The 13,959-nt window shown below is 39.5% G+C and overlaps 1 protein-coding gene across 12 annotated transcripts in view; it reads left to right on the forward strand.

The window, feature by feature from the left end:
* LOC132395548 (zona pellucida-binding protein 2-like) overlaps positions 1 to 13,959 on the forward strand; it is an 86,761-nt gene that overhangs the window by 44,173 nt on the left and 28,629 nt on the right. For all 12 annotated transcript variants that reach the window (XM_059972321.1, XM_059972323.1, XM_059972324.1 and 9 more), the window contains one exon: positions 1,445 to 1,524. In XM_059972321.1, coding sequence (XP_059828304.1) covers positions 1,445 to 1,524 — 80 coding nt within the window. The remainder of the gene's footprint in view (positions 1 to 1,444; positions 1,525 to 13,959) is intronic.

Genomic DNA, 13,959 nt, shown 5'->3' on the forward strand with positions numbered 1-13,959 from the left:
ATCTTTGGCTTCCGTTGTTATATTTTCCATTCCATTTGGGTCGTAGACTGATACAGTTTCACTTACATGGAGAAACGCAAACTCAAATGTTGGATCTTCAATCAAATAACAAGTGCTATTACAGAACTACAAATCCAACATCAGCATATTATCAGGATGGCACTGTAGCACAGCGGTTAGTATAGTGCTTTACAGCACCAGCCATGAGACTGGGGTTCAGTTCCTGCCACTGTCTACAAGGAGTTTTTGTGCTCTTCCCGTGACTGCAGCGGTTTCTCTGGGTGCTTCAGATTCCCCCCTCATTCCAACGATGTACCAGTTATGATTAGTAAACTGTGGGCATGCTATGTTGGTGGCAGAAGCATGACATTTCCCGGCTACCCCAGAACATTTGGGACGTTGTTGATCATGCCACAAAAAATGCATTTCACTGTACATGTTACAGGTAAAGGTAATCTTTAATCTTACAAATGCCAGACTAAACAGTGAACTTGGTCACAATAAACATGCTCAACCATGTATAGTGATGCTAGAAAGTTTGTGAACCCTGTAGAATGTTTTCTACTTCTGCATAAATATAACCTAAAATGTGATCAGGTCTTCACGCAAATTCTAAAACTAGATACAGAGAATCCAGTTAAATAAGTAACACAAAAACATCATACTTGTTCATTAATTTATTGAGAAAAATGATCCAGTATTACACTTATTTGTTGGAAAAAGTATGTGAACTTTTTTATTTTTTGAACTTGCTGGCTTGGGCATGCAGACATAATGAAGAGGCAATTTCTTAACTCACAGCATTACAACCTTCTGACAGTGTGAAAACCACCATAGAAATGAAAATTCCTCAAGTTGTTTTCATTTCGCAGGATCTTCTAAAATAACAGATTAATAATACAATTAAGTTGTATTATTTTCCTCTCTGTGAAGAATAAAACTTATGAGCAGATGAAAATTTTGGGCAGCAGAAGTTCTAATAAAAGTATAAGATTCCTACATTATTCCCCACATGTCTCTTATTAAGATGCAGGTTCTGCTATTTTTAAATGTTTACATCAGAAAGCTAGGCGAATGAAAGAGATTCCAACTATTAATGTAAATAACTGTAAAATCATTTACAAGTATGAAGTGAAACCCACATACAATTGTATACTTTCAAATACACTTTAATTATTTCATTGTACCATGTTCTACTTCTACTTCTCTCATGTTTGGGACACGTAGCAATGAATTTCATCACATAATATTGTCAGATTTGAGAGAGCTGCAGTATGATTATGAAAAGACTTGGAGGAATAATGCTAGCAACTACACAAGTTAGTTCATTGTCCTAAGAAGAGAGGTTTTGTCTTGCGATTGCTCTGTAATGGTAAAGCAGTGTATCTATCTATCTGAGAGAAAGCAAAAATATATAATTAGAAAAAAAAAACATCTTTTACAGTGTTTCCATTTGCACTTGGCTGGGCTGATGACTGTAGTGATCCACAATGTGACCAACAGTCAGAAGAACGTGTAAAAAAGGTAATATTGAGTTTACCGTGGAAGTAAAATGTAATCATAATTGGATACACATCATTAAGTGCCAAATATGTTGTTGTATAAGTAAGAGCGGTAGGTGTAATAAGCTGTAGCTTCACCCTACACCCTTTTGTCTGTTTTAAAGCACATTTTTTGTTGTAATTTTGTCCTATGAAATCATCATTATGAAATCATCATTGTAAATGATGCTTTTTGTTACGTTTGTACTGACCAAAATAAATTAATTCATTCATTTACTCATTTATTATAGAATAGAATTGTGTACAGCTTAACAAATAGCCTCCCAAAGGGTTAAAATGTGAGCCGCACAGAGCATTTGTAGAATCAATGTGAAACATTTTACTGCAGCTTTCTTTTAACTAATTTTTGGGTTTCTCCTATATAATCTTGCTGGATATAGTCAGGTTCCTACACAATTATGAAAATTGCAAGTACAGTTTTTTTTTGCATTTATCCACATAGTATTTTAAATTAATTGTTGTGCCAATTCAAAAGAACACAACAGTAGGAGAATTTTAGCAAGGAGGATGCAAAACTTCAAAATGTTCAGCCCAAGTCTTTGGATAGGCTAAACAAAACAGGACCAGAAACCATGAAAACAAAATTAAAATGTCATAGAAGGGAACCATGATTGACTTTGCAAGGAAGTGATGTGGCTGCTGGGATCACATATCATCCATTCTGAAATTGGCTTGTATGTAACTTTCCAGCCATTGTAATGAATGGACAATAAACAATGCACACTTACATATCCAAACTTTTCTTATGAGCAAGATTCCCTATTGTAACACAACAGAAGATATTCACTGTACTTAAGAAATAATTCCTTAAGTAGGAGTAATTTAATTCAGTAGCTACAATAAAAACAAACAATAAAAAAGCGGTTCGTAACTAATTTATTTTAGTTACATAAATTTAATATGTATTAACTGAAATTTAGAGCCACAGCTGGCGTGCATTGTGCAGTTCTGTTCATGATACCATAGGAAGGATGCATTGCACTGCAGAGACTATAAGACATAGGAGCAGAATTAGTCCATTCAGCCCACTGAGTCTGCTCTGCCATTCCATCATGGCTAAATTAATATCCCTTTCAGCCCCATCTCCTTCTCGTCATACCCTTTGAAGCCCTTACTAATCAAGAGGCAATGAGCCTCTGCTTTAAATATACCCAATGACTTGGCTTCTGCCATCCATGGCAATGAATGTCACAGATTCACTACCCTCTGGCTAAAGAAATTCCTCCCAATCTCTGTTCTAAAGGGATGTGCTTCTATCCTGAAGTTGTGCCCTTTGCTCTGAGATGCCCCCCTCCCCCACTATAGGAAACATCCTGTCTATGTCCACTCTATCTAGGCATATCAATATTTGACAGATTTCAATGAGATCCTCCCTCATTCACCTAAACTCCGGCAAGTAGTGGCACAGAGCCAATAAACGCTCCTCATAGGCTATTCCTTTCGTCCCTGGAATCATTCTTGTGACCTTCTGTGGACCCTCTCCAATGCCAGTACATCTTCTCTTTGATAAGGGACCCAAAACTGCTCACAGCACTCCATGCAGTCTGACCAATGCCTTACAAAGCCTCAATGTTACATCCTTTTATATTGTAGCCTTCTCAAAATGAATGCTATTATATTTGCCTTCCTTTGCTTCCCGTTTAGAAAATACTCTAGACTTTTAATCTTTCGACCAATGTGCATGACCATACACTTTCCCGCACTGTTTTCCATTTGCCACTTCTTTGCCTATCCTCCTAATCTATCTAAGTTCTTCTGCAGACTCCTTGTTTCCTCAATACTACCGGACCCTCCACTATCTTCATATTGTCTGCAAACTTGGCTACAAAGCCATCAATTCTATCATCCAAACCACTGAAATATAACATTAAAAAAGTAGTCCCAACATTGACCTCTGTGGAACAGTACTCATCACTGGAATCTAACCAAAATAGGCCCCTTTATTCCTACTCTTTGCCTTCTGCCAGTCAGCCAATCTTCTACCCATGCTAGTACCTCTCCTGTAAAAGGGGATTAACTGGGATGTCGCTTGGTCTGAAGCAGTTTAGTTAAGAAACTGGATAGCCTGTCTGTTTTTTCTTGGAGCAGAGAAGGCTAATGGAGTATCTGACAGGGGTATACAAATTATTAGGGGACATGGATAAGGTGAATAATAACCTTTTCCAATAGCAACTGCATCTAAAACCAGAGGAGATAGGTTTATGTTGAGGGTTGGGAGGATTAGAGTGCATCTACGGAAGAATTTTTTTTTTCACCTGAAGGGTGATTAGTCTCTGAAATGCATGTCTGCGTGGCGTTAGAGGCAGAGACTATCACAACATTTAGGAAGTATCTAAACAATCCTTGAATTATTAAGGTATAGAAGGCTACTGCTACGTATTAAAATAATGGCATTAGTATAGATAGGTGCATAATGGTCAACCTGGACCTGCTGAAGGGTCCGTTTCTGTGTTGTATGACTGTGACTCAGTGACATTAACATATGTTTCCTTACTCTAGTGGTCAAGTTCTTAGCCTCAAGTGCGCACCTGACTGTGAAAAGTTAGTAATAGACATGACACTAATATTGTTATAACCAGGATAAACATATGTGATGAAGAAAAATGTACACTCACTTCTGCCCACTGATTTCTAGCATACTGCTAATGTCTTCCACAGTGAGGACTGATGCGTAATACTTATTAAGTTTGGCCACCACTGATCCCTATTATTAAATCTCTAGTCATTTTCCAGCATTTAGTATCCAGTCTTACCTCTCTTTATTTATCTGAAAAAAATTGGTATTTTTATATGATTGGCGAGTTTATCTTCATATTTCATCTTTTCTCTCTTTATTACTTTTTAAATTGTCTTTTGTTGGTTTTTAAAAGCTTCCCAGTCCTCTAACTTTCCATTAATTTTTGCTATATTATAAGCCTCCTCTTCTGCTCTTTTGCAGTTTGACATCCCTTGTCAGACACTGTTGTCTAATCCTCCCTTTAGAATACTCCTTCTTTGGGATGTATCCATCTTGCACTTTACAAATTGCTACCAAAAACTCCAGTCATTGCTGTTCTGCCATTATCTCTGCTTGCACCTCCTTCCATTCAACTTTAGCCAGTTCCTCTCTCATGCCTTTATAACGAGGAACATTTGCTGTTTCTGAAAGATACACTGACTTAAAAGGTGGACTTACAGGAGCTTTCCACTCAATTATAGACAGGATAACTGGGTTTATGGATAATTGGATACATCATCAATGGGGGAAGTTCAGAGGAGGATAAGATTCCTTTGCCAATCAGGGAAGAAGCTCATCTCACCTTTTCTATCTCTCCCTCATTCTGTCCTCTTCCTGTTCCACCTCACTTCCTACATGATACTGTTCTCTTGTTGATTCTTAAACTATTGAAGACAAGTTAACAATATGCTCAATTACTTTAAATCGCTAAATTCTTTAATCTTAGTGAATTTCCAGAATTGTTAGGAATTAAGGGTTTGGTGGTGTTTTAAGAAAACGTAAGAAAGTAAGTCAATCTGTCTCAAAGTACATTCAATCCTTCAGCACCATTATGGGACTCGCATAAAGGCTTCCAATTAGTAGCCAAGATGTGGGATTGAGATTGCAAAGGGAGCTGGAAATGGCATGTAATAAGGGTTATGTCACAATTGTAATGGAAGACTTCAATATGCAAGGAGATCGGGAAAATCGGGTTGGTGTCAGATCGCAAAAGGGGAAATTTGTTGAAAACCTACGAGATGGCTTTTTAGAGCAGCTTGTGCTTGAGCTCTCCTGGGGAAAGGACATCTTAGATTGGGTGTTGTGAAATAATCCAGATTTCATTAGGGAGCTTAAGGCAAAGGAAAACTTGGGAGCCAGTGATCATAATTTGTTTGAATTCACACTGCAATTTGAGAGGGAGAAGCATAAGTCACGTGTATCAGTATCGCAATGGATTAAAAGGAACTACAGAGGCATGAGAAAGGTGCTTGCCCAGGTCGATTGGAGGGAGATGACGGCAGAGCAGAGGTGGCTAAAGTTTATGAGGTGTAGGATAGATATGTCCCACAGAAGAAGTTGTTCTCAAATGGCAGGGGTAGGCAACCGTGGCTGACAAAGGAAGGTAAGGACTGCGTAAAAACCAAGGAAAGGGCATATAATGTAGCAAAAGTGAGAGGGAAGTTGGATGATTGGGAAGCTTTAAAATCCAACAAAAGGCAACTAAAAACATTATAAGAAGGGAAAAGATGAAATATGAGGGCAAATTAGCCAATAATATAAAGCAGGATACTCATTTTTTTCAGTTATATAAAGAGTAAAAGGGTGACGAGAGTTGATACTGGATCACTGGAAGATTATGCTGTTGAGGTAGTAATGGGGGACAATGAAATGGTTGATGAATTTCATAAGTACTTTGCATCAGTCTTCACTGTGGAACACAAAAGCAGTGTGCCAGAGGTCTGTGAGTGTCAGGGAGCAGGAGTGAGTGCCATTGCTATTACAAAGGAAAAAGTGTTAGACAACCTGAAAGGTCTGAAGGTGGATAAATCACCTGGATTAGATGGAATCCATCCTAGAGTCCTGAACGAGGCTGCTAAAGAGATAATAGATGCATTGGACATGATCTGTCAAGAATCGCATGGCCCCAGAGGACTGGAAAATTGCAAATGTCAGTCCACTCTTTAAGAAGGGAGGAAGGCAAAAGAAAGGAAACTATAGGCCAGTTAGCCTAACCTCAGTGGTTGGGAAATTGTTGGAGTCCATTATTATGGATGATGTTTCGGGGCACTTGGAAACTAATGATAAAATAAGTCAAAATCAGCATGGTTTCTGTGAAGAGAAATCTTGCCTGACAGATCTGTTAGAGTTCTGTGAAGAAGTAACAAACAGGGTGGACAAAGGAGAGGCAGTGGATGTCATTTACTTGGATTTTCTGAAGGCATTTGATAAGGTGCCACACATGATTCTGCTTAACAAGATAAAATCCCATGGCATTATAGGAAAGATACTGGCATGGATAGAGGAATGGCTGACAGGCAGGGGGCAGTGATTGGGAATCAAGGGGCCTTTTCTGGTTGGCTGCCAGTGACTAGCAGTGTTCCTCAGGGGTCAGTATTGGGACCGCTCAGTAATTTAGATAATGGAATTGATGTCTTTTTGGCAAAGTATATGGATGATATGAAGATAGGTGGAGGGGTAGGTAGTGCTGAGGAAGCAATGCAATTGCAGAAGGAGTTGGACAAATTGGAAGAATGGGCAAAAAAGTGGCAGATAGAATATAGTGTTAGGAAATGTATGATAATGCATTTTGGTAAAATGAAAAAAGTGCAGAGTATTGCCTAAATGGGGAGAAAATTCAAACATTAGAGGTGCAAAAGGATTCAGAAGTCCTCATGCAAGACTCCCAGAAGGTTAATTTACAGGTTGAGCCTGTGATAAAGAAGGCAAATGCTATGTTGGCATTTATTTTAAGGAGAATAGAATATAAAAGTGAGGAGATAATGCTGAGGCTTTATAAAACACTAGTCAGGCTGCACTTGGAGTATTGTCACAGTGTTGGGCCCCATATCTCAGAACAGATGTGTTGTCATTGGAGAGAATCCAGAAGAGGTTCACGAGAATGATTCTAGGAACGAAAGGGGTTACATACGAGGAGCGTTTGGCAGCTTTGAGCCTGTACTCACTGGAATTCAGAAGAACGCTGTGGGATCTCAATGAAACTTGTTTATCTTGTTAAGCAGAATCTCAAAGAGGATGTTTCCAATGGTGGGGCTCCAGAATTAGAGGACACAGCCTCAAAATTAAAGAGTAACCCTTTAGAACAGTGGTAAAGAAGAAATGTTTTAGCAGAGAGCAGTGTATCTGTGGAATGCTCTGCCACAGACTGTGGTGGAGGCCAAGACCATAGGTATATTTAAAGTGCAAAATTGATAGTTTCCTGATTGGTCAGGGCATAAAGGTTATGGTGAAAAGGCAGGTGACTTGGATTTAGTGAGATCCAGGATCAGCCATGATGAAATGGCAGAGCAGACTCAATGGGTTGAATGGCCTAATTCTGTTCCTATGACTTATAGTCTTATACAGAGCTCTCAAAATCCTTTGCAATGTCTTGTTTTCTCCTATCATTGGTGTTGCTTCATATACTCACACTCAATGCTGTTCCCTTTTTAGTAAGGACTCTCAGACAAACAGAGTGGAATTAGATGCTCTTTCTAGAACAAACATCAACTGTTCTACTAAAATGGCATCATGTGTTAAATGCTGGTTAAACCGTAGTTTAAGTTTAAGGCTCATCTTGATCACTATGGAGGCTAGCTTCAACTAACTAGAATCCCAGCATTTGATCTTTTTTTAAAAAATACATTCATGAAATATTGATGGATATGTTGTTAGCTGGCATTCTAATTATCTACATAGGACTTAATACTTTGCAAAAGGAAAAACATGACACTGAGCCAAATGTAAAATTAAAAGATCTTAATCAGAGAAATGGTTTTGAAGAGGAAATTAACTGGAATCTGAAGAACAGTGACTTGGTGGGGAAAAATACAAGAGATCGTGAGAAGGATATTGCTATGGAAAGACTTGAACACAAAGGTGTGTATTTAAATTTGTGATGTTCTGAGCTGCATTCAGTCAGTGCAAACAGTATGATGGGCAGACATGAACTCTTGGAATAATTTGAAACTCATGGATGTGTATTTTTATCACGGAATAGGTGAGACTCTTGCAGTGGAGCAATGCAGCAAAGGGAAATGAAGGCACTCTCATTCATGTTCGAGATAATCTGGAGATGCGATCTCCAGATGAATGGGGAGATGAATGGGGGGGGGGGGGGTGGAGAGCTAGGATTTGAAAAGTAAGTTAACCGAGAATATGACCAGGAAATGGGCATGAAGCTGATTATGGGCCAAAGGTCGTGGTGTCTGTCCATATTTTAGTTGCAGAAAGTTAGAGCACATCCAAGGTTTGATGTCAGTGAAGCAGACAATCATCACAAATCCAGTGAGGTGACCAGGAAAGGAAGGAAGTGGCCGGATATCACCAGTGTGCATCTGGAGTTTGACCAAGAATGCTGATAACACTGTCAAAAGCAGGCATACAACTGTGAAAGTTGAGTTTGTTGAGTAATTCAAATAGTGCTAATGCAATCAGGATTGCAAGGGAAGTCACTGCTAAAATGCTCTAGTTATGATTTCATAGGTAAAAGTCAAACCAATTAAAAAGTGACCCATCAAGCTAGTAAAATGAATTTTTAAATACATATGTGCATGAAAACTTCAATATGTCAGAAATGCAGGACTGTGGATAGTGTATCTTATCCTACTTGGCTGTATTTAATATACTGTTTGAGAGGAGTTAAACTGGGGATTATAGGAGTGGCACATAATCACACCAGTAACAAAATTTAGACTGAAAAAGCATTTAATCACCGAAACTCACCTTTGAACAGTACTATATTCCTTCCTAGGAAAATATTCTTTATAAGTTAGCCAATATAATGGCTAGTTTAGAGTGTGTAACTTGTGCTTAACATTTCTGCTATTAAAAGGACACTGAGCTCAGATATTTCTGACTTAGTGTATTTTCCTAAAATAAGTAAATACCTGCTCCATTGAAGATGGGATTCTGAAAGTTGGAATTAAATCAAATAAATTACATACTATGGGAAGGGATATACAGAATAAATTTACAAAGGTACACAACATTTTCATTCATTGATTAGATATATGGTGCAAGAACAAGGAAAATCAGAGGTCTTTCAAGAAATTTTAGGTAGGAATCGTGTGATCTTTCCTTACTTTGCATTAGATTGCATTCTTTGTTTTCACCAACCGCTGCTGTAAAATGACCTATTTGACATGAAGGAAAATGACCAACAAATTGTACCAAGCAAATCTGTTTTTAAATGTATAAGGAAAGATAGTACCGTATTTGAAATCTATCTGGGATGCAGAAGTTTGCTCACTTGTGCTTTAGGTTGCTGATTCTACGATGTTCTAAGTTTTACCTAGATTCTTCAAAGTTCACAAAGGCAAAAACAAGAGGACCTTCACAAAGATTTACACATCATAAGCTAGCCTGTATTTCCTTTGTGGATGGGAGAAGCAATATTGAAAGAGAAAAATCGTGTAACTTGCATCCATATTGCACCCTTCTTCTGGATGGCTTGATGTCAATCCTACTAGGATTATTTTCCAATCATATCCTTTATCAACAAGGATCTGCGAGTCCATCCGGGGCAATACTAATTGCTTTATGTTGATTTCAAAAATGGGTTTTATTAATTATATTAAAAAAAATAAGGAAGAAACCGTTTTATAAAAAGCCACAAACATTCATGGATGTTACACTCAGTAGTATAACAGATATGTAAGCTTTAACTTAAGCAGCCATAGCTCTTTTGCCCCTCTTGTGGCTCCCTGAGGTGACTCCTCTTTCATTGAGGGGCTCTCCAGTCTTAATCAACCCCTCCATGTGCAGTCATGGAGGGATCCTGTCCTTGGTCCTTGGCTACAGAACCTTAACATTGGCTGTACCGAGGTCATTGTGTCCCTGAGCAGAAATTTGCAGCGTGGGCTGCGCAAGATTGCAGCAATATCTTACAGGCACCTCGCAGTGCTGGAAGACCAACAAAGTTTGGGCAGGTCAAAGGGTATCCCTCACTGACTTGATGACCTTCCAGCAGCATTTGAGATCTGTCTTGGTATCTGTCTTTGAAAATAGCCCATAGATAAGAAAATCCACAGTTAAGCTGCTGCTAGGGACAAACCAGCGCATGGACCCTTGCATCCGTCTCCACTTCCTATTAGCAAATCCACAATTTATGCCATTCTATATGACAGTAAGGCCACTGACCGCATGGGCTCCCAAAATGTCCTGGTCTCTATCACAGAGGTGCTAGAAATGCTGGATCTCCTGCTGATGCAGAGCAGGAGAGTCTGGATCAGCCACTGCCCCTGGAGGAGCTGGCTGGCTCCTTCTGTTTCCTTGGCACCTTCAAAGCCCCCAGAAGTGATGGCTTACCAGCAGAGATCTACTCAGCTTTGTGGAGTTGGATGGACTGGACCTGCTGGAAGTGTAAAACACTATGTTTCTGGCAGGCAGCATGTCAGACTCCATGAGGAGGGCATCATCAAACTCATCAACTAACAGAAGGGGAAGAGAGAGGACGTGAGGAATCAGAAACCCATTTCACTGTTGAATGTGGATTATAAGATTCTGTCCAAGGGCATCGCCAGCTGGTTCAATCCTGCTCTGGAAAAAATTATCCACCCAAACCAAACTTGTGCTGTACCTGGGAGAATCCTCACTGACAGCCTCAGGCTACTCAGAGATATCTTTGCCTACGTGCAGGACAGAGGGATGGATGCTTGCCTGGTCATCTTAGACCAGAAAAAGGCCTTCAACAGAATGTCATTCATAAACTTGATGGTTGTGTTCTCCAGAATGCATTTGGGGAGGGTATCAGAAATTGGGACCATCTGCACTATCTGTAGTGCAGTTAAAATCAATGGGTAGGAGACAGTTTTCTATTTAGTCTGGAGTCAGGCAGGGTTGATCACTCTCTTTATTGTTTGATTGCTGCTTAGAATTTGCTGAATCCATTAGGAAAGATAAGAGCATAAAAGGGTGATATTGCCAGGCAATGAAGGCACACAAGTCAAAACTTCCCTGTACAAGGAAAATGCCACTATCTTTTGCTTGGGTTCATGGCCATCTTGCAGGTTGATCAACATCTGTGATCAGATCAAGTTGGCATTGGTGCTAGAGTCAACTGCAGGAAGACCAAGGCCATGCTCTTCAGTAATTGGTCTGGCTGATTCACTGCCAGGCCTGTAGACACTGGGGATCTGGTTTGGGGAGGGAGTGCTGAGGTATTTAACAACAACTGACTGGAGTGGATTGGGAAGGTAAAACAAAAATTTGGAAATGGTACACTCCATCAATAACAGGGAAGAACAGTCATCAGGTAAGATATACTTCCAGGGCTGCTGTACTTGGCACAGATGTGGCCTGTTCCTTGCTCCTCTGCCTCGGTAATTACCCAAGTCATCTCCAGGGTATCTGGCCCATGATGAATGGGTCCAACAGGTGGCGATACACAAGTCCCCTGAGAATGGGGGTAAAAGTGTTCCCAATGTTGTCTACATCTTGATGACCACTGTCACATGTTGCTGCATCAGTTGGGCATGGACCCAAATACATGGGCAACAAGTGTCACCACTTGCTGAGATTCTTCTTGTCCTTTGTGTTGTAGAAGATAGGCCTGGCCTCTACTGCTCATTACCCCAGTGCTCCTCAACCTGTCCTTTGTGTAATAGATCTTCCAAGTAAACACCTTTGTCCATGTCCAATAGGCAATGGTCAGCACAAGAGGCGCTGTCAGCACTGCGGACAGGTATGGTTTGTTCCTTGAGCAGGCAGTCCAAACCGTATGGCAGAATGGCCTATTACCATATCTGACCAACAAGCACCAGGGCTTCCCTTGGCTGGCAGTGAGGGGTGCTCTCCTAGTTAGAGTTTTCCTCTGCAGATGACAGATCACCCTCAATGTATGCTGCCCTTGGGCAGTCTGGGTTGAGAAAGAAACAGTCACCTATCTCTTTGCAGGACAGTATTAACTGCATCTGAATAATAATCCAGTGAAATTTCATATGCATGGCATTGCTTTTGATTGTTACCACCGTGAGGCACCTTCAAATCATGCCCACAAAATGAAGTTCTGTCAATTCAAATCTTCAAAGAATATTAATTTTCCTAGTTTACACTTAGCTATTCTTAGGTCCTCTCTGCACAATCCAAAGCAAGTTATGATTGATATATATCTTTTTGCTGCATTTAGATGGGCTAGTAAATCTTTAACACATCATAATTTTTGTTTAGGGAGCTTGGAGCATTCCAGACACTGGAGTGAGATTGATCACTTTATAATTTACAGGATAACCATTATTGTTAGAAGACAACTCTTCATTCATCCTGATGGAACTCTGTCACAGATGGCAGAGATGAAAGTAAATTATACCATTTGATTTGATTGCATTTGCATTCCTAATAATTATAATAATTATATTTCCCATTTTTTCAACCCACCCCCATCACTTTCTCATTCTTTGACTGGATTAGAAAATGCAGGATAGAGCAACATATCTAAAAAAGGGCCAATCTCCCTTATTTGATCAGTCCAGTTTTGAAACTCCATTGAGGAAAAGCTCACAGTATAATGCTATTTGAAATATCATAAGCACTAAGAAAACAACCAAAAAAAAAAGATGGTATCCAGCAGTTACTGAGAAAGTTTAGAATTTTAAATGGGTTTTATCAAGTTCTTTGTCCGGCGGAGGGGTTGAGAGAAAACACAGCTTAAAAGTTTTCATCAGGTTTTGGTGATAGAATACATTCAGGCTAAAAGACATTCTTCATGAATGGTAATGCACTATCATGGCAATTCTTGTTTAAGCTCCTTCCTTTTCTTCCTTTCCACACTAGATCTTGGTGATATCATCTGTCATAATGAGGTGAGCTTTTGTTTTTTTTTACTGAGGATACCAATTTACAATATTGGAACCTCTGTCCATCCTGAAGCAAACACCTTTTTTTCAGTTTAACTTTGGCAGGAGGGAAAGTTGCCAGTGTGACTGCATGTTATTATCTAATTCTCTGTTGTTTGTTCAGGATGACTGCAGTATTGTAGAGTGCTTGTATTTTGCTTCGCTTCCAATTGAATTTTAAACACTCTATTTTGTCAACAAAACTATCTGTTGCTGCAGCTGTGCGATTCCCACTGTTATCGAATCCCATGCCTTGCCTATACTTTCTATATTCTATTGTTACTCTTTGTTCTCTGATTTCAAAAGTTACATCCTATTTTAACATCAAGTTGACCAAAAATTCACCATCAACAACTTATCCTACATTAGTTCCCATGTCCTCGCAACCTTAATTGGATTCTGTTACTGCCACCAGTGTTCAAAATAATTCCACTCATCCACTCATCTTTTGCCTGTAAATTCCTTAAGCTTTAAATGTCACTAGATGGCATCTATTCTTCTACCTCTAGCCTTCTTGGTAATCGTACTTCCTCACCCAGTATCTCTTGTCAGAGATATGAGACCCTCCCGCTGGAAATTTAAATGCTTTTTTCCCCTTACAATCTGTCTCACTGCCCTAGCAAAAGCCACTTCCAGTTCTCTTTCTTTACATTTGCCTTTGGTTATTTACTCAGTGACTATATTGATCTTTTAAGAAGTGTTCAAAAGACAATTCTACATTAAAGTATCTGCAAGAAAGCAAATCTAGCCTCAATTGTGAACACAAAGTCCGCAGGTGCTGGAAATCAAAAGCAACACACACAAAATGCCGGAGGAGCTCAGCAGTTAATAGACAATAGATGCAGAAGTAGACCATTCGGCCCTTCAA

This window comes from Hypanus sabinus, chromosome 6 (genome assembly GCF_030144855.1).
Source record: "Hypanus sabinus isolate sHypSab1 chromosome 6, sHypSab1.hap1, whole genome shotgun sequence".
NCBI classification, from domain to species: domain Eukaryota; kingdom Metazoa; phylum Chordata; class Chondrichthyes; order Myliobatiformes; family Dasyatidae; genus Hypanus; species Hypanus sabinus.